The sequence below is a fragment of the Lethenteron reissneri genome, chromosome 48 (genome assembly GCF_015708825.2).
Source record: "Lethenteron reissneri isolate LAM-NWPU_2019-01 chromosome 48, ASM1570882v1, whole genome shotgun sequence".
NCBI classification, from domain to species: Eukaryota; Metazoa; Chordata; class Hyperoartia; order Petromyzontiformes; family Petromyzontidae; genus Lethenteron; species Lethenteron reissneri.
The window spans coordinates 9,838,346-9,865,614 of NC_083826.1; the positions used below are offsets into that span (position 1 = coordinate 9,838,346).

The window sequence follows — 27,269 nt, forward strand, 5'->3', positions numbered from 1 at the left end:
ATTCGCGTAAGCTTTGCTGTAAAACACGTGTCATTGTCACAGGTGCAAGGCGACTCAAGGCGGACATCCCACGCGAACTTTGTCGTAGCCACTCGACCAAACTGCAGCGACGATTGCAATGAAATGAAATCGATTCTAGAATCGACGGAATTCGAATCGAGAATCGAGTGACGGAGCCTTGGACCATTCCTACTACCAGACGACTTCAGGGGGGGGGAGTTTTATAAAACGAAACTGTAACACACCACAATGATCAAAACACCTATTTATAAACACATATATTAAATAAATACTTATATATCGTATCTGTACATGAGTTGAACGCCACACGACACGTAATAACCGATTAATAATAAATAATTTCCATGCCGCCCCCCCCCCCCAGTGAGGAGCGAGGTGGTAGAGTCGGCAGCGTCGCGTGTCCACGCCGCGTCCCGTTGATCTCGGAACCACGCCGCCTCCTCCTTCTTCTCCTCCTCCTCCTTCCCTCCCTCATCCCACAGGGTTCCCTCAGAAGCCAACCAGCCATGGTGGACGAGAGCTACGCACCGGACAGGGACATGAAGGTAACGAGCGATAGAGAATCCACCGTTTGCTTTGGCGCCAATTTCTCTCTCCCCACCCCGAGCCAGGCCGCCGCCGCTGCTGCTGCTGCCCGAACTCATCCTCCGTGGTCGTCGTCGTCATTCTCGCTCCACTGCTGGACGAGTCCACGCTTCCCTGGGCACGCAGAAGCGATGGCTTCGCTCGTGCGTGGCGCCTTGAGCCGCCGCCTGAAGTTAGCGAGGCTCTCGGCTGCATGGAGGGGGGGTCGACGCGTGGCGTCCACCCGCCCACCACGCAAGTCTTCTGGCGGCTGTCCGCCTGGCGATGCTGGTTGTAATTGCTGACGAAACGTCGTACTCGGATTGTCAATGTTGTGTGGGTTTACTCCCCAACACACCGGTGTGCTGTACTAGTATAGTACACTATACACACTATACACTAAAATATACACTATACACTAAAATATACACTACATTATACACTACACTACTACACTATACTATACACTACACTACTACACTATACTATACACTACACACTAAATATACAATATACACTAAAATATACACTACACTATACACTACACACTAGTGCTGTACTAGTATAGTACACTATACACACTATACACTACACTATACACTACACTATACACTACACACTAGTGCTGTACTAGTATAGTACACTATACACTACATTATACACTACTACACTATACTATACACTACACTATACACTACACACTAGTGCTGTACTAGTATAGTACACTATACACTACATTATACACTACACTACTACACTATACTATACACTACACTATACACTACACTATACACTACACACTAAAATATACACTATACACTACACTATACACTACACACTAAAATATACACTATACACTAAAATATACACTACACTATACACTACACTATAAACTACACACTAGTGTTGTACTAGTATAGTACACTATACACTACACTACACACTAGCGCTGTACTGGTGACGAATTGGCCACGTTCTGTTTACGTGACGACCCTTACTAGTTGACTGTGTCGGGTGGTTGCGGGTTTATCGCACATTTATATATTTACGCGCTCTAAACCAAAGAAACCTGTATTATGGATGATCTTGGTCGCGAAGGCCTACGTGTTAAACTAAATACTTTAATATTGTCATCGTTTTAATACTGTACTGTATTCCCTTCACACACACTTTTTTCCCTGTAATAGTTTGAGTGAATGTGTTATTGTTTTTTTTATTATTATTTACCATCAGTCCCACCAAGACTAAGCATTTGCCTTGGCTTTATTTGATGTCATCAAATGCTCACCACCTCAAACTCCCCCACGAGTGATGTTGGGGGCAGTCGTGGAGAGAGTGGAGAAGTTTCTGCACCTGAGCGATTGTGCTTATGACCGGCTCCGGTTTGGCACCCGAGGTTTCAACTCCGAATCAGTGGAGCGAAATTGTCTTCATCGGCTGCGTAACGCTGTGTGGAAACTACCTGGTCTGTCACTTAACACACAAATCCGAGTCTTCTCGGCCACCCTTATGCCCTCCCTGTTCAATGCTTGTGACACGTAGAGCCATCTAAAGGAACATCCTGCCTACGATCCATCCTGAGGTTTCACCAGGCTAGATTTTGTGAGATCACAGATTCATGACAGATCTGGACATATTCCCATTGGTGAGTTCCTCCGACACGCAAGGCTGCGTTGGCTGGGTCACGTAGCCCGCATGCCCAACCACTGCATACTCAAGCAGCTTCTGTTTGGTCGGATAGAGGGGGATAAACTTGCGCGGCACGGGCTGGAGAAGAGATGGACTGATCTGGTGCAGGACGATGTGGAGCTGAGTGGACTTGCCGAAGATTGCTACCAGCGTTGTCAGATTCAGTCTCTGTGGATGAGATTTGTGAAGGACGCTGCTGGAAAGTTGGAGACAATCGCCCTCCCACAACAACGGAGGGCAGAGAAGTGACGCTCACAACAACGAGTGGAACGCCGGGCGTATAAAACGCAGGGTAGTTGGCACAGTGGGGAGCACAGTTGGTGCATCTGCCAGTCGGCTCATGGCACCTGGGTCTCTTGTGTGACCTCCAGCCAGCGGGCCTTCGACATTTCATGTGGTCTCAGTGTGCCTGGCATGGTTTTGCGAGCGTTTTCTGAGCCTCTGTTAGGGTATTAATTAACGAACATAGGTGTTTGTGTATTTATATGTCTGTTTGTCTGTATTTGTGTGTGCATGTTTATGTGTGTGCGTTTTATTTAATGTGGAGTAATGTAAACTACTAATGTACATTAGGATATAGATTGTTCATTGTGGTGTACATTATCGTGTAAAGTAGTGTATGGTAAATATTGTAGTCTGATATAATTTAGTTGTATAGTGTAGCATGTGGTGTATTGTGTGGTGTATAGTGCTGGTGTATGAGTGTGAGCTGTCATGCAGTTTGAGGGTGAGTAGGGGGTGAGTGTGGTGAGGCTGAAGTGAGTGTGAGCAGGGGGTGAGTATGTCTGTCTAACCACTGCATTCTGCACACACAAGTGTAATCAAGAATCAGATCATGACTGGATAATCACGGTCCATCAAATCACGAAGTGGGTGAATCGTTGCCTCCTTTACGGGTCTTGTGATTATTATGTGTCCATGTTTTTGTTTGTTGCGGTTGCACCCGAGTCAAGAGCCGCATGGCTCACAGGGCTATACCTAATAGATGAAACTGAATGTAACGCAAATCTTCTGTGAAGCTGCGTTTGTCACCGCCCCCCCCCCCTCTCTCGGCGTTCACCCCCAGGAGTTCCAGTTCCGGCAGATGAAGCGCGTGCGTGCGTTTGTGCCACCGGGACTGCTGCCCTGCGATCGCGTGAGCCTCCTGGCCGTGTCCAGTCGCTACGGCCTGCTGTTCGTGGGCGTCCCCTCGGGCCTGCGAATCTACGAGACGCGCAGCCTCGTGGCGGCCAACACGCTGGGCGGGGACATGGACACCGTGGGTGAGGAGGAATTATTTTTCTCCCCCATCATTATCCCGATTGTGAATCGTTGCTTCCTTAACAGGTGTTATTTTGGGATGATGTCGATGTCACGCAAGTCTTCCGTGAAGCTGTCATTGTCACCAATTAGCTGTTCAGGAGGCAATCGTTCATCATGAGAATCCATTCGGATCTCTCAGCAGTGCAACCCTCCCATTGCGGAGAACATCCCGATTGAGCTGTAAACATCTCCTTACTTCCACCCCATCTCCCTGCCCACCCCGAATTGATGGGTTCTTTCTTAGGCCCACTCAAGCCCATCGCAATTGTGGGAAAAGCTCACACTGATGATTACGCATTAACTTTTTCACAGGTTATGATAAATTCTGGCGTGACCCATCGCGTTGTCATGAGCCATTGCCCTGTGGGTACGCGCTGATGCACTGATGCCGTGTCCCCCAGGCTGTCCCACAAAATCGTGAAGCTCCGCTGACGAGGACAAATACTCGGGACATATTTGTCAGGCGTGTCGTTTAAAGACCTCACTCCGTTGACATTGCATTACAACTCAAGGTAGTGATGTCAGTGACATCCTGATTGTGCTGTGATAGTGTGCATGACCGTAAGTTGGTTTTCCCATCAACAAGGATTTAAGCTCGTGTTGTGTAGGCTGGGACTCGCAGCCTCGATGTGTCTCTACAAACGGTAATTTCCTGCTCAAATGAGTATTGAGGCAGTGCTCATCTCCTGTGTACAGCCCTGTAGAGCCAGCGATAGAAATTCGACATTCTGATGGTGAGGGTGACTCTCTTCATAGGACAACCACTGCTGACTTGGCCACAAAGTGGTGCTTGTTGGTAGTAACGTGTTTTTGGTTTGACCACGTGAATGTAAATGTGTCATACACCCACTTCCACCCGACACAGGAAATTAGTAAGGTTTGTTACATGAACAGAATGTGCCAATTTATTATTACTGCAGTACACAGGTGTGTTGGAGAGCATCTATTGAAATTGTGTTCTGATTAAGGTTTGTTACATGAACAGAATGTGCCAATTTATTATTACTGCAGTACACAGGTGTGTTGGAGAGCATCTATTGAAATTGTGTTCTGATTAAGGTTTGTTACATGAACAGAATGTGCCAATTTATTATTACTGCAGTACACAGGTGTGTTGGAGAGCATCTATTGAAATTGTGTTCTGATTAAGGTTTGTTACATGAACAGAATGTGCCAATTTATTATTACTGCAGTACACAGGTGTGTTGGAGAGCATCTATTGAAATTGTGTTCTGATTAAGGTTTGTTACATGAACAGAATGTGCCAATTTATTATTACTGCAGTACACAGGTGTGTTGGAGAGCATCTATTGAAATTGTGTTCTGATTAAGGTTTGTTACATGAACAGAATGTGCCAATTTATTATTACTGCAGTACACAGGTGTGTTGGAGAGCATCTATTGAAATTGTGTTCTGATTAAGGTTTGTTACATGAACAGAATGTGCCAATTTATTATTACTGCAGTACACAGGTGTGTTGGAGAGCATCTATTGAAATTGTGTTCTGATTAAGGTTTGTTACATGAACAGAATGTGCCAATTTATTATTACTGCAGTACACAGGTGTGTTGGAGAGCATCTATTGAAATTGTGTTCTGATTAAGGTTTGATACATGAACAGAATGTGCCAATTTATTATTACTGCAGTACACAGGTGTGTTGGAGAGCATCTATTGAAATTGTGTTCTGATTAAGGTTTGTTACATGAACAGAATGTGCCAATTTATTATTACTGCAGTACACAGGTGTGTTGGAGAGCATCTATTGAAATTGTGTTCTGATAGCTATAGGCTTAGTGCTGCTTGGAAACGTATAATTTAGTAATAACTGCAATACATCAGTTAATGTACTTGAGTTGAAATCGATACAGCTGTAATGCAACACTACTGATCCTTGCGTATCTTACACACAACGCACACCATGTACCAGTCACACAACACCCTTACTTTATATCCAGACACACTAGACCACGTGCCATGCACACCAACATTATTACACACGCCACGCATACTACACACGCTCGGCACATTGTGCATACACCACGTGCTCTGCACAACACAAAACCAGATCAACACGCACACCACAGTTTCTGCATAGAACACAAACGTACGTTAATGCACCACTATCAACTATTTCATATATAACTAATAATCTCAGTTGATGAACCGACTAATCTAACAGGTTACATGTATAATTTTATATCAACATAATTTTTTATTATTTATATGAACAAATAAACCCCCCTGGTTCCTTCTCACTTGTAGGCGCGCAGTGATGATATCACCTTCCCCGATTTAAGACGGAAAAACAGGAACACATCTTTACACGCTCTTGGAAAAAACGCCAGATGGTGTTAGTTGTAATATATGTGTGTAGGATGAATTTCTTTAGCACCGTACGTAGCCAACCATGCCAATCGGAGGTGCGGGGGAAGGACCACAAACTAAACACTAAAAGCAGCAATCGCCGTACTTCGTTGTAAATGATGTGGGTTCTCCAACACACCGGTGTGCTGCAGTAGTAATACATTGGCACGTTCCGTTCACATGACAAACTTGACTAATTGTCTGTGGAGGTGGGTGTAGGACACATTCACATTTACTCGACCTAACCCAAAACACTGTTTCCTCATGGCTAATATGGGTCACGAAAGCCTACATGTGAAAATGTGGTACTCACTTTATCGACCCCAGAGGGATAATGGGCTGAGGCAACTGCTTTTTGTGTTTAGTTTGTTACCCCCCTCCTCCCCCACACATCCGACTAGCATGGCTAGCTACGTACGGTGCGAAACAAGTTTTACATACTTACATACAGTAAATACAAGCCCCAACGATGATTTTACCTCGCAAACCTCTGCCGTTGAGTCGTCTTGCTTGAAGGGCTGCTGGTTTTTTTGCTTGGCGTTCACGAGCGCCGTGTGTACCCCCCCCCCTTCCCCTCCTCCAGTGGAGGACGTGGAGCACGTGGAGCTGCTCTTGCCCCAGCAACCGCACCAGATGTCGCTGTCGTCGGACGAGCTCACGCTCGCGCTGTGCCTACGCCACGCGCCCGGCACCGCCGTACACTTCTACGACGTCCGTGCACTCGCCAAGAAGGTGAGCGATTACCTCAACATCCGGCTGTCTCGCCCGATGGCTTCTGCACCCGGCTCGGCTGACGTGCAGCCATCCATTGTCTCGCGCACCCATTGCTCCCAAACATATAGCCGTACACTCACCCAGTCTCTCAAACATACAGCCGTACACTCTCCGAGTCTCTCAAACATACAGCCATACACTCACCCAGTCTCTCAAATGTACGACAGTACACTCACCCAGTCTCTCAAACAAACAGCCATATACTCACCCAGTCTCTCAAACAGTCACCTAGTCTGTCACTCTCCCAACCACTCAGTCTCACTCATCCAGTCATACACTCACCCAGTCTCTCATACGTATAGCCACCCTGTCTCTCACTCACCCAGCCACTCCATCTCTCACTCACCTTGCCATACACTCACCCAGCCGCTCCATCTCTCACTCACCTTGCCATACACTCACCCAGCCACGACATCTCTCACTCACCTTGCCATACACTCACCCAGCATCCCAGTCACCAATTATCTCAAATGCACAACTTAATAGCCACTTAGTCTCTCAAGCATCATCACTCAGTATCAGCCACACAGCCACCCAGCCATGCAGTCATGCTTAGAATGTATTTTCTTTGGGAACACTTAGGAATGGAATGTAATATAAATTAAAATCACAATTCTAAAGCTCCAAAATTTAACAGCATGCAAAGCAATACCGACTTGTTGCATGACACAAAATAATTACGAGCTTTGTTGTGAAGAATATAAATGTTCAAATGAATAAGCAGATGCTCGTAGGCAATTACCCTCTCTCTTCAGAGATGAGTCCTAGTTCGACACAAAACTATATCATACATTATTAGTGTCGTAGAGATAAAAATAACACAATAAATAAGCAGGCTATTAGACCTGTGCTCCCTACCCTCACTAACCCACAGTGACCAATGAGGTGAAGTTGGGTCAAATAACCTCCACGACCCACATGGCACGGGGAGGCCCTCATCCAGCAGTGGATGGACAACAGGGCTGTGGATGCACACCTGTGCCGTAACAGGGTGTTATTGGTACCGCCGGGCGTCACGCTTAGGAGCGCACGAACCCCTCTCTTCGTGCCGTGTGTCACGCTGGCAGCGTTTACGGCGATTGCGCCGTCAGGCCGTTGCCGCATAACGCCGTGTGACGATGTTGTAACAGGTTGACGGTGCCGTGCAGGGTCGTGCCGCCCCCTTCTCCGTGCTGCACCTGCCGGGCGCTGCCGACACGTGCGCCCTCGACATGAAGTGGAACCCGGCCGCGCCGTCTGTGGCGGCCGTGTGCCTGTCGGACGGCGGGGCGCACGTGCTGGACGTGTCGGGGCCGCCCTGCATCTCCGCGTCCCTGCCGCCAAGCGCCAGCGTCACCGCCAGTACGACCCCGCCCTCGCGCTTCCCATGAGTCCTCGCTGCCACTGACCCGACGCCACGCAAGAGCAGGCGCCTGGCTTCCTAAAGGATGACAACTATCGACGAATTTTAACAAGCACACATTGGGGATGACGATGACGATGATGGGTTGAGTAAAAACCCGGGCCAGGAATCGAACTGCATTCATCCAACTCTGAGTCTCATGCTGTGACCACAGTGCCGCTGTAATTGGACGAGTTTCCTTACAACTCAAATTACATGAATGCACAAGACACGGTCTTGTTCTCACATATTATTTTCATTTCCTCGTTTGAGGTCAGCTTAATCCATCGTAATCATCTCTCCAGGTTAAATAAACATTACTGCCACAATGTGGGAAGTCTACAGAGCTCATCCTCATGTGTCTTATACAATTTCTTACTGTATCTGTGCTCACCGGAAAACACTTGAGGTGAAGGTTTTTGCCGGTAGTTTTACGTCTGGTTGTACGTGGAGAGACAGACTGGTTGCTGCAATAATGTTGAGGGATCGAGAGCGTAGACACACAAAATCGCACACACAAAGACAAAGGACAAAGATCCCCTGTCTGGCCTTGAACAGACTGTCAGGGCAAGTCCTGTTGGCGAGCGCCTTTGAAGGCAGGTGCGGCACACGAGGGTGTGCCGCATCACTCCCGGCCGCCTTTGTCTCCCCAGTGCTGATGTCTGCACATGCCACGAGGTGGTCATTTAAAGCAGAGTCGACCTAAGGTAGACCCAGACATGGTTCACATTCACTACTGTTATTGGTCATGAGCGGGAATCTAACTCGGGTCGCCAGGTTCATAGTTCAGTGCGCTAACCACTACGCTTGCGCTCCCCGAATCACGCAACAACAATTATAGCCGCCATTCGCCACTAAGTGGCGATGACGTCACTACGGCGCTTGTGCCAGGCTAGGTGCCCTTTGCGGCCGCGTGAAGTGTCGAAGGACTCACTGGCTGGAGGACTCGGGTGCCGTGGGTTGACAGACTGAGATGACTGGCAGATGCACCACCTGTGTTCCCCTATTTGTGCACTCGCACACATACACGTTTGCATCTCCAGTAAGCTTCTTCATGAAGTATCTAATTGAGGTATGCTGTTTGTACCCGTTTGTGCAGTTTGCTGGAGTCCAAAGGGAAAGCAGTTGGTGTGCGGGAAAATAAATGGAACCATGGCTCAGTACACACAGGTAAGTGCGTCTGTGTTTGTGTTGTACTCTGAGGATGTGTTATTATTGTGTGTGGAAATGCGTGTACATTTGTCTTTGTCGGAGTGTGGGCATATGTTTTTGCACGCAGTGGTTAGCGCACTGCTATGAACCCGGTAATCTGAGTTAGTCCGCTCACAACAACATCGGTGACGAATATCTGAGCAGGTCCTGGGCCTCCTCTAGGTGGCCTCTACCTTAAATGAGTAACTGGAGCGGTGTGTAAACACGGCCACTCGGGAAACAAAGGCAGGCCGTGTGTGTTGCTGGCCACCCACCCCCCTCTCGTGTGTCGTGTTGGCCTTAAATGGTGCTCGCTAACAGCACTTGCCCCAACACTGTCCGGGCAACCTGGACATGATGACCATATATTCACATGAGTGGAACATGGTATTTTAAACTGTCCTGGGCCTCACCTGGGCAACTCAACCGTACAGCGAACCGAGTACCCTGTGCGGCGGTGAGCTCGGCCCCGGTACACGTTGGGGTATGAGGGTAATGTTCTCTCTGGCTCCATCACTGTTCACCATTGGTTTATGGCTACGTAGTTTGAGGAGGACCATTCTATGGCTGAAGCTGGGGAATTTCCATCTGGTACAGATTGCCTGGCCAGGTGGCTTCGGTGGAAGTGCGGGCGACTGGTCGACCATGTTACATATGTTGTTGGGCAAGTAGTTGTGATGAGAACGTTGAACGGTTTAATTACGGGTGTTTGAAACCCGTGTACGAATCCAGCATCTCGGCGGTGTTCGCTCTGCGCATCTGAACATAGCCCTCGTGAGCCCTCTGGTTCCACCTGGCCGCCTCCGCGGTTGGTAAGTATCCTCCGTGTGGACGTTGTGTCCGAGTGCAGAGCCTGCAGGAGAAGCGGCAGATTCCCTGCGCCCCCTTTTACGCCGAGGACCCGGTGAGAGGTACGGAAACGCAGTGCGCACACAGTCCCAGGGTGTAGAGTGCCAATGCCGTTCTCGGTAACCTGTCCTCTATCCTGTACACGTGTGCCTTCCTCCCATTGTAATCTCCTCTTGCTGGTTACATCTTCAATACTGTGTTACCACGTTGTATTCCAGTCTTGCCGAATTGTTGACCCTATCCTGCCCCGATGGTTGTCTGCACGGTGTCTTTTTTGTCAACAGGTTGTGTGTATATCGTTTGCGTATCGTGTGTACAGTATAACGTGCCCTTCTACTGTCTACCCTGCTTGTTTACTGTGTAAACTTCAATGAGAGTGTTTCTGCATGTGTACGTGTCTGTTTTCTGTATATACGGTACGTGCGTTTGCGTGTACGTACTTGTTGTGTTTGTATGTGTGCGGAGTAGTGACGTATTCGTTAGCATCCAGCGCTACAAACCCAGAGACCTGAGTTTGATTTACAGCCTTGCCTAACATCATTGGTGAGTGATATCAGAACTGGTCCCCATGCCTCCTCTCGGTCAACGTAGGCCTTAAATGAAGTGCCAATATGTTGTGTAAACATCAGCTCTGTAGTGACCACACCACCTTTTCATGCCCCAGGCCCATCTTTATAGGTTACTCGCTAACAGCCCTTGACCCAATCGTCTTTGTAGGCTATGCCGTGGAACCTTTCTATTTTTTATTTTATGTAAAAGTATAACGATGCATGCGTGTGAGCATTTGTGTTTGGGTTAATACGTAGGCATAATTGCATGCGTCTGTGCGTGCATGCCTCAAAGTCCACCTCGCCTGGCACAAGTACCGTGGTAATGTCATCGCCACTCAGCGGTGAGCGTCTGTTGTTGTTGTCCAGTTTGCGTCCACATGTACAACTGTGTGTGCCTGCTTGGGTGCGTGCAGTGCTAGACGTGTGGTGGGTCAGCACGCACGTGTTTGCGGTCGTGTACGCCGCAGCGGATGGAAGTCTTGACTGTTCACCCCAGCTCGTCCTCATCACGCTGCCGGTGAGGAGTGCCGGGGGGGGGGGTGGACACGGGGGATAGGGGGTGCACCCCTCATCATTACCTGTGAAATAAGGGGCAGACTTAAAGCCAAATCGTGGTAAAGAGATTGCAACAGTAGTCCTTGGATGTAACGCACCCCCCGAAACAACCGCTGCAGTATCTAGCAGAGAGAAGGAAGCAATGGTGAGGTATCAACAATAATGGCCGTGATGATCTCTTGACCTTGGGTTGCGTGCAATGGTGTTGTTGCATTGTATGTGATTGTGTTGTGTTTAATTGTATGGTTTTATCGCTCTGTGTGCGATGACGTGACAGAAGAAAGATGAGAAGACCCAAGAGAAGTTCGTGAACTTCAGCGACCTGTGCTTTGCCCCCAAGTCGGAGCGGCAGCACCGCTACTACCTGCACCACGTTGACGAGTGGTCGGTGCAACACCACACACACGCACAAAAGACAACATACCCCTCATAGCATTAACAGACTGTTGGGGAAAGTGCTGTTAGCGAGTGGTGGGTGGCCAGCACCATGCTCGACCGCCGTTGTCTCCTGAGTGGCAATGTTTACACACCGCACCAGATGCTCATTTGAGACTGAGTCGACCTAGGGGAGGCCCAGGACTGCTTTAGATAATCGTCACTGGTGTTGGCCGTGAACATTAATCAATCTTGTGTCCCTGGGTTCGTAGTGCAGCACGAACCGCGACACTTCCGCTCCCCATGCACACAGAGACAAAAACAAACATCTCCCCACATCTGTATATAGCAGGGGTGGGGAACGTCCGGCCCGCGGGCCGTGTAAGGCCCGCAAAATCATTTAGTCTGGCCCTGCCAAGGCAACCGCAGGCGGGACTCGAAATTCAATAAATCTAGGAGCAAACCTGGAAAAGCAGTTGCGAGTAGCAACATCATCAATACCAGCTAACATCACACGCCTCGCCAAAGAGAAGCAGTTACAGCCATCACATTAGGGTGAGTTAATTAAATGTTTGACCAAATATAACGGGCTATTTTTTAAGTTGATAATTTTGTATGGCCCACGAATGATGTTGTACATATCCAAATGACCCTTGGCAGAAAAAAGGTTCCCCCCCACCTCTGGTATATATCCACCGTGTGAGGCTGGCTCATCTTACAAGTAGCTGCTGTTTACACATCCCAACAAGTACCGATTCAAAGCTGAGTCGACCTAAGAAATGCCGAGGACAGGTGCAGACACTTTTTTTTTTATCTGAGCCTGATCCTTTGCGTGTGCTAACAGACCCTAACATTAACACTAGACAGATGGATGGGCTCAAAGAATATTCCCTGGACATAGCAATAGGTGGTTTGTTCCACACGTGTACGTTTTCTCAGCCACTTGTTGGCTAAGTGGTCTTCTGGGTTGGGCTGCATGTTGGCCATTACCTGTGCAGTCATATTTGTCTGAGCAGGGAAATACTTGGCGTGGTTTTGAAGGATCCCTCGCCCTGTTTGATTGCAGGGACCTCATCGTGGCTGCCTCTTCAGTTTCCACCGACGTTGGGCTCTTGGCAAAGCAGAAAGAAGACCCTGTGAGTTTTCCACTCCCTTATCTTTTGCTCGTTCTATCGTCTGGGTCAAGTGTCTTCCCTTCTGCAGTTGGTGTCGGAGGCTTTAAGCAAAGTAGGGATCTCGGTTTTGCTGTGGAACCCCCATTGGGAGTTGTCCTTTGAGCCTCGGTTGACGCTCTGCTCGCCGTGTTCAGTTGTTTGGGGGAGCTGCTCTGTGGTTATGTTGGGTGGTGGGGTGGTGGTGCAGTGGTAACCCGTCCTCACAGGGGCTTGCCTTGTTTCCACTCAGAGTTTGTATGTTCTCCCCCCCGTTGTTCTGCATGGGCTGCGTTCGGGTTCTCCGGTTTCTGCCCATCGCTATAAAACAACGTTCAGCGACAGCTTTGTTATCCTGCATCAATGGGAAGTGGAGGGTGCCAGTTATTCAAATATGTCGGTTATCTGAGAGTTAACCTTGCGGTTCACCAAATATTCAAAGTAAATAAAACTTAGCAAGAAATAAATTAAGCCTACACTTTAACTATGATATAAGAAATACATAATACAGGTTTTTTTGGGGTTAGATCACGTAAATATATTAATGTGTTGTTAAACCCGCCACCACCCGACACAACCAATTAGTAAGGTTTGTCACGTAAACAGAACGTGGCCAATTCGTTACTAGTACAGCACTAGTGTATAGTGTAGTGTATAGTGTAGTGTATGGTGTACTATACTAGTACAGCACTAGTGTGTAGTGTATAGTGTAATGTAGTGTATAGTGTAGTGTAGTATACTAGTACAGCACTAGTGTGTAGTGTATAGTGTAGTGTATAGTGTACTATACTAGTGCAGCACTAGTGTGTAGTGTATAGTGTACTATACTAACACAGCACTAGTATATAGTGTAGTGTATGGTGTACTATACTAGTACAGCACTAGTGTGTAGTGTATAGTGTAATGTAGTGTATAGTGTAGTGTACTATACTATTGCAGCACACCGGTGTGTTGGAGAGCAAAGCCACAACAATTACAATCCGAGTACAACGTTTCGCCAGTAATTACAACTAGCTTCATCCGCAACAGCCAGATTTGTGAAGCAATAATTCTATAGAAATAATATTTCAGAAATAATTCACTTTTTTACCGAGGTACCTACCATACTCTTAGGTTTTTTCGGTAAAGTCACGTAGGTAAAAATAAAAAATAAAAATAATAGAAATAAAATAAGTGATTTATCGTGATTTATTATTTTATTTCTATTATTATTTCAATAATTTTTATTATTTATTTTTACCTACGTGACTTTACCAAAAAAAGCTAAGAGTATGAATCCTTGCAGCCACGAAAGCTTCAAATCTAAAGGTACCTACTAGTCAGTTGTAGAGCATTCTAAGTTGATTGTAGAGAAGCAGTGGGGCCATTTAGAGTACAGTATACAGTAAAACAGTTCTGTATGTACAGACTGTCGCTATCGCCACCACACTCGGCAGCGTTCTGGAGCTCCCGTAAACAACAACAACAACAACGGATCTACGTGAAGTGCACGGCAAGATGCTGTGGATGGCTGTCAGAATTTTTCTGGATACGTGAACAAGATTTGTATTTTTCGATTTAAAGCTTTCGTGACTGCAGGGATTCATCTTCTTGGTTCTTTCGGTAAAGTCACGTAGAAGGGAAGTGATAAAATAATAAAAATAAAACATAATAAAATCAAATAATTCTCACGACGTTTCGGCTACAACGCAAGCAGCCGTCTTCAGGTGAAGATTTGTATTTCCCTCTATGACAGATGCCGGTTAATGGAGTATTCCGGATGATAAAGTGTCGGATAACAGAGCTTTTGCTGTATAAACGTAACTGATACTGGCAAAAACATCCCAATGTAAAAAACAATAACCTGAAGATGACTCAATTAGAATGACTCGGGGCAGCGACGTTGCTCCCTGCTTTGAGTGACTTGGCAGGACGAGCCTGAACAAAGATATGTTTAGACTCTTTGTGGCTTTCATACGTAAACAAACATTATTAGGATATTCTTGGTTCTTTCGGTAAAGTCACGTAGAAGGGAAATAATAAAATAATATAATTATAAAACAATAAAAATTCTCACGACGTTTCGACTGCAACACAAGCAAAAACCGCCACTTTTTTCAAATTTTCTTGCTGTGGATTTCACACCTGATGACGATTGCTTGTGTTGCAGTCGAAACGTCGTGAGAATTTTTACAGTTTTATATTTTTATTATTTTATTATTTCCCTTCTACGTGGCTTTACCGAAAGAAACAAGAATATGAATCCCTGCAGTCACGAAAGCTTTAAATCAAAACATAATTATGATGTTGTAATTAGGCACCGCACTAATTTACATGATATGTGCACTTCAATTATAGAGATGGCAGTGGGATAAGTGTGTTGTTTGCTTCCGACCCTAATGTGAGATAATGATGGTTGAAACCGTGAGGGAGACAGTTGCGATATCTCTCGATAAGCCAGTGACTGTGAACCTGCTTGTTATATTGAATTTGTGTTTATTTGTGAATTATTTTTACAATTTTAAGTTTTTTCATAACAAATCTGCAAGATTTGTTTCTAAGAGATCGCTGTTTCAATACTTCCTTCCTCAGCAAGTCCTTACTTCAAGTCGTGGAATGTGATAGTCCTGCTTGTAGCATCGTTCGCCTTTCAATATTGGTCCTATACTGTGCTCACTTCGTCTGCAGATGAGCAAACGCTTCTGTTGAAACCGCTGTATCCATTGCAAAGGTTGAGTCGTGCTAGGGAAGGAGGCAAACCAACAAATAAAGCACTCGTGTGTGTGTGTTGGCGAGGATGTGGTAGTGTAATGGTTTAATGCGCTGCACTGTGAACCCGGCAACACGAGTTCGACTCCTGCTGAGAGCCAACGTTGGTGAAATGTATCTGAACCAGTCCTGGGCCTCCTCTCGGTCGATTCGGCTTCTAAGGAGTACCTGGTGCATTTTGTAAACATCGCCACAAGGGAGATGAAGGCAGCCGGGCGTGATGCTGGCCACACAACCCCTCGCATGCCCGTGCTCGCCAACAGCATTTGCCTTCAACAGGTTGTTATGGTCGTAGGGGGGGGGGGGGGGGATCTTAGTCTTTGCGGCGTAACCACCGCTGTGTGTGTGTGTGCTCCAGACGTAACCACCGCTATGTGTGTGTGTGCACGCTCCAGACGCAGTGGGAGACCTGGACCCTGGAGGACTCCAGCCGCGCTGTCTGCCCCGTCAATGAAAACGACGACGACACGCTGCCCATGGGCATGGCCATCGACCGCAGCACCCACATGCTCATCCCCATAGGTGCCCTGCTCATTTGTGTGCCCCCACAGTGGTCCCTTGCCCAGCCCTAGAGGTAGACCTGCCCTACATCGATAGCTGTAACTACATCCTACGCTCATGCGCACCCTTACCAGTACCCCGTGAATACATGCGCATGCCCACTTGCGCCATCTTTATTCTGCACATTTCCACTTGGGCCTGTAAGGCCTACGCTCAGGATAGATCGATAACGATTTACCTCCTCAGGGATCGACAATGTTTATTTATTTCAATATTCAAACTGGAAAATCTCTTGCGATGGAACATCTTGGTTTGCAAGTGGGCCCAGGGTTTTAATTTACACATACAATGATAACGCATAATAGCCTGTTCGCAAACATTTAGAATCTACGAGTTGGCCTGTGGCCACATCTACGACACTAAAGCTTATTGCTGCTGCCTGCTGCACACATTCAATTCGATGCTTTGAGTACCTTAAATCAACAGGGAAGTTAAAAGCTGTGAACTGTTTTGTTATTTTACCAGGCAAGACCCACTGAGCTATGTGGCTCGTTTTCAGAATTGACTGGCCACAAATGATCGCTCATCAAAGTGGATTATCACGAGGAAATCCTCTTAGACGCGCGCGTTTCTAAATGTGGAGGGAAAACCCGGAGAAAAACCCCATGTGACCACGGGGAGAACATCCAAACTCCAAAATACACAGCAGGCGTCCGGGTTGGAATAGAACCCACGACCTCCTGTATACCAGGCAAGGTAGTTAACATCTTGCTATCATGGCCCCCCTGTAGGCCTCACCCCTCTTCTTAGGGTCCTGCCTCTTTCTGTTTAGGCTTTGCCCCTTCCGAGACACATGGTTTGGATTGTTTGGGTCTTAGATTATTATCATGAGAAATAATGTATCCAGTTTGCATTTATACATTGAACATCATAGCCAGTTAAACATATAATTAACTGGTGCACGCCGCCAGTGCGCGTGGAACGTCAAATAGTCATAACAGTTGCACATCCATAATACAGGTTTTTTGGTTTAGATCGCGTAAATGTGTCGTTAAACCCGCCACCACCCGACACAGCCAACTCGTAAGGTTTGTCACGTAAACAGAACATGCCAATTCGTTACGAGTACAGCACACCGGTGTGTTGGAGAGTAAATCCACAACAGTACTAATTACAACTATAGCCAGTATTTACAACTAGCATCAACAGGCGACCGCCAGATGATGCTGTCGGGTGGTGGCGGGTTTAACGACACATTTATATTTACGCAATCTAACCCACAATACCTGTATTATGGATGTTCTTGGTCGCGAAAGCCTACTTGTTAAACAGTTGCACATGTTGTGCGAGTGAGTTTTATTTGGAGATTAGAAACTTGAGAACGGCGGCTTCACATCTGTGTACTCCTGGGTGATTGTTCCATGCTGAAGTGGCTTTGTGTCTGCGTGAGCGTGTGCCAGAATTGTTAGAATTCGGGGATCCGATGCGATTCGATCATCTTTTTTTAATGTTGCGTTGAATGTAGCACCTCTCGTGGTTGCCAGGTTTACGTAAACCAGTTACACAAAACACCCAAAAACACAAGTAATAGATTAATCTGCAATTCTCACGGATCTTAATCGGGTCTTAAATAATAGATGTTAATCATTATGCCGTTACTACTCTGGGTCCCGCTGCCTTCTGCCCTGGCTCCCCACTTTTCAATGAAGGTTTGTTAATCTCTCCCTCAAAGTGCTTTTGTCATTTTGCTGGCTTTGACAATGAAACCTATGGGAGCGATGTCAGCCACATCAACTCGTGTGCCACACTTGGCCACAAATTTAAAGTCTCTTTCTCATCACTGCAGCTTTCAGACTTGCGTGATATTTCCGGCCTAGCGGAGCGTCTACAGGACGGAGTGCTGGCCGCGCGAATTGTCTCGTCTGCCTCGTAAGTCGCCGGTCCCTGCGCGTGTCTGCTGCTCGTGCAGGGGAAGACAAGAGCATCCCAGCGGCACCCATGCTGGTGCTGCTGTCCACGGACGGACTGCTGTGCCCCTTCTACATGCTCAACAAGCAGCCCGGCGCTAAGGCCATCGTGGCGCCGCCGCAAGCCCTGCCCACGCACGGCGAGAGGACGGCGCCGCCCGGTACGCCGCCGTCATCGCGTCTCGGCTCAACCGTTCCAGTGCCTCGACCGTTACAGATGCACGGGCACGCAGAGATGCTTATGCGGGCGCACACAGAGATGCGCATCTTGCATTAGCTTGATATTTTTTATGTATTTTATATACATTTTATCCAGAATTCAGGTTTTTTGGGTTAGATCACGTAAAGATATAAATGTGTTGTTAAACCCGCCACCACCCGACATAGCCAATTAATAAGGTTTGTCACGTAAACGGACATGACAATTCGTTACTAGTACAGCGCACCGGTGTGTTGGAGAGCAAAGCCACAACATTTACAATCTGAGTTCGACGTTTCGCCAGTAATTACAACTAGCTTCATCAGTCGACAACCAGATTGGTGGAGAAATCCTCCTATTTTGTTCCATAAATAGAGGGGTAGAGGTAATGCCATCACTTGTGAGCCCTTCTTGCTCAGATTACTTGAAATCCAGATTGCAAAGTGCTATTCTGTGCACCTCTAGCATTGGTTATTGGATGGAGAGACGATCAGGTAATTAAACTTTAAAACCCAGTGACATCATAGTTGGCTGCAACCTGGCTTCAAGCACTCAAAGTACATATCCTCGGCTGGCTAAATCTGTCTTCAGTATGTTTATTCTAGCTGTCTGTGCGTATCTCGCCTGTGGTGTTGTGGCTCATTGCATCGACTTGGCGTTAACTGCCCATGTAATGATTCCTGCCTTCGTTGGCGATTGTCAAAATGTTGGGGTCCCGAGTCGATGGAAGTATGTATTGTTTTTTTTGGTCATTCTGGACTCGTGGCAGTACGGTGCACAAGACCCGGTTTTATGCAGCACATTCTAATAGAAAAGACTAATCAAATCTTATGCCCGCAAAACACGCTCGTGAGATGTATTGTGGGCATCAGAATTGATATCAGAATCGAGGTATCATTGTGCGGCTGCTGGTTTTTACCCCACCTGCCCACTGCCTCTGACCAATTTGGCAGGAAAACACCCGTTCCTGTCAGCGCTCGACAGATAAGCAGCGTTGATCCTGGATGGTGCTTGGATTTGTGACCACCACGCGTAGAACATCATAGGATGCGGGGCTACACTGAGCAGTCAGAGGTAGTGCAGCAAAGTCCATTGTTGTACTGTATTAGGCTCATGTTTATCCGCTCCGTCTTCACCACCCCGCATTGACCGGCATGGTGAAGTATACTCAAATAACCCCCTCTATTTGCCCTCGAAGAGCCCGCTCCCCGCCAAGTAACTGACGCAGCCTGGCTTTGTGCTCGCCCCGCAGGTGGGGGCCCCGTCGCGCCCCCTGCCGCTCCGAGCTCCACCGCCCAGGGCCCGCCTCCCCTCACCGCCGCCGTGGCCCCCACCCTGAAACCCGCGGCGGCGCCGACGGCTTCCGTTCGCGCCTGGCCCGCGGCGGCGGCGCCCGGCGCGGGACCGTCATCTCCCCCCGGCGTCAGGTAACGGGGGCGCTTGTGCCGCCGGCGCAGTGTTCACTGTGCGGTCAGATCGCCGTTGCTTAGCGTGAACGGGTGGGTTACTTGATGCCATGACGCGGTACGTTGCGTGGACTGCGTCGCGTACGCAACTTGTGTGACGTCGCATTCTCGCCACCGCGTATACAACATCGCGTATCCAATGCTATTACAAATGGAACGCACGCCATGCACAACACACTGCGCTGGGTGTGGATGGTTAATTGGTCAGGGTGCATATGCGACCTCGTACTATACTGCAGTTTTCGAAATTTTAGAATTCAAGGAACTATTAAAGGGGGTGGCGGCGACGGTACCTGCTTGGGTTAACGTTAGAGCTGTGCTGTTCGTTATTTAAGTCTCGCAGCCGTTTCCACGCGTGCCACTGGATGGAATGTGATGAACAGGGCTTTGTGACGTCATTGGCATCATCCACCAATGTCTCAGGGAAATTAATACTCCCCCACTCCCGTTTACAGCTGGGAGACGCCTTGACATTTACTTGTAAATCCCAATTTCAGGAATGACGGGGATAACGTTCGGTTACTTATGGAGCCTCGGCGGTTAATCGGTGATCGGAGCCCGACCACTTTCCACGCGTCACCACGCTGCGAATGGTGCAAGGGAAACGCGCTGCCCACCGCAATCCCATGTGCGGTCTGCCTTCCAGGTTCTCCTTCAGCCCCAGCCCGAGTCTGCCGGCTCCACTCGCCACATCGAAGGCCGCGACGTCCATGCCCGCGGAGCCCCTGCGGCAGGTTCCGGCCCTGGCACAGGTGACGCAGTCCCGGCCGGTACTTTGAAGAGGGTGCCCATATTTTAGAATCAGATTATGTACACTGGAGAAATCCGATGAGCTATGAAGCTCTTTTTCACAGCTGTCTAGTAGGGGTGGGTGAAAACGTTGCAACAACAAACAGTACAAACACGATGGGAGTGCAGAGTATATGGAAGGTAAACAAATCGATGAAAAAATCTACACAAATCAAACTAAACTATTTTTATCTTAGCAGGTAAGGCCCACTATTATCTTTCACAAGCGACCTGGCCACAAATGATAGCTCAACGAAGTGGCTTATTACGTGGAAATTTATAGCAGCAAAATAATCTGAGTTAGGTTAACTGACACGGGTGTAAACTTGAGCAACAATAATATTAAAAATCGAATCTGCACTAAAAGGTGTCCTTATACATTCTGTATATGGGGATGCGTTCCCTACAGCGTTATTTCTTACGTATGAGCAATATATGAGGGCATCATGTTTGATATTGGTAATACCGCTAATAATAATAATACAGATGGTAAACAACCCCCGCTTCGACCCGCCTTACCACTTGGTTATATTTCCAGAACTAATAGTTGCAGGAATTTTTCCTGACATTATAGATCTACAATGCTCGTAAAAACACGCGACGACAAGGCGCACCGAGACCAAGGAAGAGTAAACACACGTTGGTTCTTGTTTTTAACTGGCAAGCTCTGCGTACTGTAATAATATTGAATAACAAATACTGGAATAACATTGGAAAAGAGAAAAAACAAAAATCGATTTTGTAAAATGTAATCGTGCATCGTGAAAATCAAATCGCCGGTGTTGGAGTGGAAACAACGATGCGTCTCCTCGGCACTGCGTGTTCTCACTTGGAAGCGATCTTCAGAATTTCTGACTTTCTTAATTTTTTGAGTAAAAAGTTTCTCGAGGACGAAGAACGCTATAACGAATCAACCTTCTACGGGGTCGCGCTATCCGAGGTCGGCCTGTGTAAACGTTTTCTCAAGCGTAGATATTGTGGGGCCTCCTCGGCTGTGTGGCTGTTCGATGGCGTGCCACCGCCGTTAAATGTTGGCGTTGGCGGCGTCCGCGTTGCTGCGCGTGTGAACGGCAGGCGCAGGCGGCGTCGGCGATGGGGAACTTCACTTTGGGACAGATGCTCGCGCAGCCGAGCGCAGCCATGAACTCGGAGGGGCCCAGCCTCTTCTCGACGCTCGCAGCTTCCCCGCTGACAGGTAAGCCTTCAGAAGGCCCCGCGGTATTTAACGTTTTATCGAGATTGAAAACTGATTTCTTTAGAACTGAATTTTGTGTCTAGTTTGTTGTCCTTCCCCCCGCACCTCCGATTAGCACCGTTGGCTATGTTCGAGCTACATACTTACATCCTTGTCACCGTCAGTGTTGCTATGATTATTGGCAATTTAATTTTACCATCATCACTGTCGAAAGAAGAAGATCACTGTCGTATCATCATCGCCATGGTAATTTTCAGGATTTTCATGATCGGTGTGTAGATTTTGATTGTCATTGTCTTCCATTATTTCATGAGCATGGTTGTAATACTTCTCGTAATCATCATCATCATCCTCATTGTCATAATTAACACTCTCCCTCTATTCATTGTTATTGTTGTCATGTCATAATTTTCATCATTATCATCATCACCACATTGTTCATCATCTCAGCAGTGTGAAGAGCTTTGCTGCCATCTGTTACATTCGTTAACTTCGGGTTTTCTCATGCAAATATTTGTATTCCTTGAAGTTTTATGATTGACCAATGAAGGTGACTGTCCGATGACATCCGAAGGTTGTTCATGTCTCACTGAGCTCGCATTTGTCAGTGCTTTCTCATTCGTGTAAGATTGAAAAGCTTGCATGCAAACACACATGCACATAGATACATACTGACAGCACATATTACACACGCATTGATAACGTACTGTAGTATGTGGCCTGGTTGCTCAGATGCCTGGATGTCTTATGTGCATTCCCTCTTTTAGTTTTATGGTCAACTCCTTAGCTGCTCTGAGCAGTAGTGTAGCGGTTAGCGCGCTGCGCTACGAACTTGGTGATCCGGGTTCGATTCCCGCTCACGGCCAACACCAGTGACGATTATTTGAATCGGTCCTGGGCCTCCCCTAGGTCGACTCAGCCTAAAATGAGTACCCGGTGTGGTGTGTAAACATCGCTACTAGGGAGACGAAGGCGGCCGGGCGTGGTGCTGGCCACCCACCCCCTCGTGTGCCGTGCCGGCCTTCATAGGTACTCGCTAACAGCACTTGCCCCAACAGTCTGTTAAGGTACTCTTAGTTCTTTCGGTAAAGTCACGTAGGTAAAAAATGATTGTGTTCTTCGGATATTTGTCACAGGTGGATTTTCCATGAGGTTCCCCGGGGCGCAGAGCCAAAGTCCAGCGACGCGGCCGATCAGCAGGCCTCCCGCCACCTCCTTTGCCACGGCCGGGCAGCCGCTACCCAGGGCTGCTCCGCCAAGCACCACAGCTTCACAGCCACCCGCGGTACTCCTTCAATCTCTCAACAAACGGCACAACCCAAGCACGCACACATAGCTACTGCGTTGTAGCTATGATAAACAAACAAGGATTTGTTTCGTCATCGTCAAAAGGCATGTCCGACAACTTTGCTGAGCGGCATTTGTTCAATTGGACAAAGCCTGGACTGGCTGTGACTTTACGAGCCGCTTCGGAAAGATCTTCCCTGATAATTGCTGTTGCCTGGATGTTTTAAGAATGACCCCTCCGCAAGTCACCAGCACAGCGGATAATTTTTTAATATAATGTAAAGCTCCATTATCCAGCATCCATTGGGAATCAGTTAATCAAATATGCCAGTTATTTGAGAATTATACTTATGGTTCACCACATTTTACAAGTACTATTCAAGAAATATACTTAAGCCTACATTTTAATTATGATATAAGAAGTAATAATGCCCTGAGACCGATTGTTTAAGGGCACTTTATTAATTTAAATTATTATACTATCGGACGTACACCACCACGGAGATGGAGCGGTGAAATCGGCTGGTGTGCAGGAGTGAGACTGATTGTTACGTCATGGGACCATGATGGGTGACTCCCGCTTGGGGGAAATCCTCCATCCGGCAGTGAGATAGATCATGGCTGACGATGATGATGACGATGATGATGGTGACGATGATGATGGTGATGATGACGATGGTGACGGTGATGACGACGATGATGACGATGATGACGATGATGATGGTGATGACGACGATGGTGACGATGACGACGATGGTGACGATGACAACGATGGTGACGATGGTGATGCTGGTGATGGTGACGATGACGTCGATGACGGTGACGATGACGTCGATGACTGTGACGATGACGTCGATGACGGTGACGGTGATGGTGATGATGACGATGGTGACTGTGATGATGACGATGGTGACGGTGACGATGGTGACGGTGATGTTACAGAACACCGGCAGCCCCGTCACCCCGGCACGCCACGCTGGACCCTCTGCGGCAGTGACGGCCATGAAGCCGACTCCACAGCGATCCTCGGACCCTTACTCCGTGGGCATCTCTGAGGAGGTGAGTCCGGCTTCATCCATATTATGTAGGTTTTGCCAGCTCTGGTGCTGCTGTGGTGCCACGCCTGGTTTACAGGAGGTCGTGGGTTCAATTCCGACCCTGACGCCTGTTGTATATTTGAAGTTTGCGTGTCTCTCTTCCCGTGAATTTTTCTCTGGGTTCCTCTGGTTTTTCCCTCCACATTTAGAATCAACACACAGTTACAGAGTATTTGGCTGCTATAAATTTCCATATCATGAGCCACTGTTTTTGAGCTATCATTTGTGGCCAGGTCACTTCTAAAAAAGAGCTGTATAGCGCAGTGGGCCTTACCTGGTAAAATAAAAAATAGTTTAGTTTAGATTTTGCTCAGGCCTATGGAATAAAGGGAACGTGGACTTTCCACCACTGGGTCGGGGTGACCAGCGGGGATGTCGCTCACGCGGGATGACGCGGCCTCTCCTTGCCCCAGGTGTCTCACTTCCAGCGGGAGCTCGACACCCTGAAGCTCCGCTGGGCGGAGGACGACTTCTCGGTGGGCACGAACGAGGAGCTGTCCCGCATGTCACACGAAACGCAGGGCCTACGGGTCTACCTGGAGCAAATCAAGGCCAAGACTTTGGTGAGTAGGCCTCGAAGGGCCCCGGGCTCCATGCCGAGTGTATAGCGTTTTGATAAGAGATTCCTACTTGAAACCTGATTCCCACCACCACTCATCTCAAAAGAATTCTCTCATCAAAACGCTATACCACAGAGCTCATGGCATTTCTGACCAACACCATCTGGCCAGTGAATTAAGACATGTACATCGGGCCCTCAGGATGAACGGATACTCTGACCGCACCATCCGACAAGCTGTTTCTCCCACCATACAGAAACAGCCACATGAAACTCCGATCAAAACTATCACGTTGCCATACATAGCAGGCGTGATCAAAAAGATCTCCAAAATTCTAAACAAACATAAGATCCAAGTCCGATTCAGTACAGTGCATAAAATCCTTGATCTGATTCCTTCTGTGAAGGATGTCGTTCCTGACTTACAGTACCCTGGAGTCTACAAACTGAGTTGCAGTTGTGGTGATTGCTACATTGGAGAAACGAAACGTCATGTTTCTGATCGTGTCCGCGAGCACAAGTCAGATCTGAAACACGGCAGAACTGATTCTTCCGCCGTTGGCGATCATTGCTACAACGCTGTGGGCTCTCATGAAATTGTCTTTTCTGAGACCAAGGTGCTCTGCAAACCTCCTGGCTACAAACACAGACATAATTTCCACCATGATGATGGGTACAAACGGAGTAATCATTGGAAAGATGTTATTAACCATGCAAAAAAGATTTAACTACGCATATTTGGACCATCTTATTTGACAGACAACTGTTCTTTAGTTACTGTACAGTTTACTGATAGACAGCTAGTTTTGTTTTATCATGTTTAGCTTTTTTTTTCACACGCTGGTTTCCTGCTTTAAGTTTTACCCACCAAGCAACGGAGCAGGAGGCTGTTTCTTCCTGACCTGCTTTTTTTTGCTTTTACCATCTACATGGCAGGGGCTCGGTCCCATTATCAGCAGCCGCACTTTAACAACTCTGGCCGTAGCTTCAGCCGCACCAACCTTACCATAATAATAAAAAACTCCTATCCAGGGGCCTCTCCTGGCTCCTCCCCCCTCAACCAGTATATATACGGGGTCGGATCTCTTGGAATTTCTCATTTACTTGATACAGAGAGCGTGCTGTGACGGTTCCACCTGAAGACGGAGGCTTGTGTTGCCTCTGAAACGTCGTGATTTTTATTTTATTTTTATTTCACCAGTCACCTGTCACTTTCCCACACGTGAGGCCCCGTCTGCCCCAGTGACTTCCCTTCATAAACGTTCATTCTGCCCGTCGCACCTGGGTCTGGACCGTAGCATCCCGTTGGTCAGCGAGACACTAGCATCACCGCTCGTTATCGCACCATCTCTCCACCCTTTCATCCATTCGGTGCAGGTTTGTCCGCCTCCACACACGTGACATTAATGTGTGCGTGTAGCGGTGGCACAGTGGTAAGTGCACTGTGCTCTGAAGCCGGTGATCCGAGTTTTATTCCCACTAGCGGGCCCTTCCCTCGGTTGAGTAACTGGTGCAGTGTGTAATCATCAGCACTGGGGAGACAAAGGCAGCCCCCTGCCGCTCGCCCTACGCCCGCCGTGTTTCGCCACACCCCTGGGTGTCGTGCCGCCCCCCCCCCCCGCTGCGAATAGGTGCAGCACACGGATGGGAGCAGGCTGCAGACAGAGGTGCTGCAGGGCTTTGCGGAGCTGGAGGAGGCGCGTTCTTGCCTGGAGCGCCGCCGCGACCCCGCTTACCAGCAGCTGCTGCGCCAGAGAAGCCTTCACCCTGCCAGCCAAAAGCAACTCGAGGTGCTGCCCCAGCTGCCCTCGTTGCTGCCATCCCGCTGCCCACAATTACTTGCCACGGTGGCAAGATGTTAATTACCTCTCCCGGTGTGCAGGAGGTCGTGGGTTTGATTCTGACCCTGACGCGTGTGTATTTGGCATCAGCATGTTCTCCCCGTGATCGTGTGGATGTTTCTCTGGGTCCTCCGGTGTGTCCCGCTACATTTAGAATCATGGTGCGTTTAGGGTATTTAGCTGTTATACATTTCCACATGATGCATCATTTGTGGCCAGCTCGCTTCTGAAAAAGCTATTTAGCGCAGTAGGCCTTACCTCGTAAAATAAAAAAATTGTTTTTTGTTTAACTCGTTTTTTACGTTTTGTTGCCCTATCATTAGTGCCGCTGTGTCTGTCCTTCCTGCCTTGCCGCCTGTGCTGCCCTCTGTTGTGCCCACTTCCCACATTGCCCTTCCAGCTGTCACTTCTGCTCTCCCGAATGCCCTCCCAGCTCTCCCTTATGTGGCCTATGATCTAGTGCTGCGAAGGCGATATCGTTGGTGGATCACACGAGCTGTGAAACTCCCTTCCCATGGGCGTCTCGTTGCCAATTCCATGGCTTGGCACGGAGAAGGCAGTACAGCAAATGTGGAACTCGCCTCTTTTGTCTTTACGGGATACTGTTGCCCCCTGGGACATTGCCACGTTCCCCCAGGGGTCCGTGTACCCCCAGTTGAGAACCATTGTGTACCCGCTGTGTGCTAACATGCTGACTGTTGCTTGTTCGCATGGCCCATTCCCACGTGTATCCATGTGACTACTGAGATAGGGTTCGTTTTGACTCGCTGATCATCCAGACTCAACCTCTCCTTAACATGCGCGACGTTGGCTAAAGCTTGACTTTAACTCCTTAACGTTTGTCTCCCCC

The 27,269-nt window shown here is 48.0% G+C and overlaps 1 protein-coding gene across 2 annotated transcripts in view; it reads left to right on the forward strand.

Moving 5' to 3' along the window:
* The first annotated feature begins 424 nt into the window (after positions 1–424).
* Positions 425–27,269, forward strand: part of NUP214 (nucleoporin 214) — a 50,857-nt gene continuing 24,012 nt past the window's right edge. Inside the window, exons 1-18 of one of the 2 annotated variants that reach the window (XM_061571740.1) lie at positions 425–566; positions 3,341–3,536; positions 6,527–6,675; positions 7,848–8,058; positions 9,198–9,268; positions 10,140–10,200; positions 11,103–11,206; positions 11,522–11,628; positions 12,686–12,755; positions 15,914–16,040; positions 17,989–18,147; positions 19,438–19,612; positions 20,298–20,403; positions 21,515–21,635; positions 22,772–22,920; positions 23,865–23,981; positions 24,433–24,582; positions 26,210–26,368. In XM_061571740.1, coding sequence (XP_061427724.1) covers positions 528–566; positions 3,341–3,536; positions 6,527–6,675; positions 7,848–8,058; positions 9,198–9,268; positions 10,140–10,200; positions 11,103–11,206; positions 11,522–11,628; positions 12,686–12,755; positions 15,914–16,040; positions 17,989–18,147; positions 19,438–19,612; positions 20,298–20,403; positions 21,515–21,635; positions 22,772–22,920; positions 23,865–23,981; positions 24,433–24,582; positions 26,210–26,368 — 2,271 coding nt within the window. In that variant the 5' untranslated portion in view covers positions 425–527. The remainder of the gene's footprint in view (positions 567–3,340; positions 3,537–6,526; positions 6,676–7,847; positions 8,059–9,197; positions 9,269–10,139; positions 10,201–11,102; positions 11,207–11,521; positions 11,629–12,685; positions 12,756–15,913; positions 16,041–17,988; positions 18,148–19,437; positions 19,613–20,297; positions 20,404–21,514; positions 21,636–22,771; positions 22,921–23,864; positions 23,982–24,432; positions 24,583–26,209; positions 26,369–27,269) is intronic. The other variant, XM_061571741.1, reaches the window with a different exon arrangement.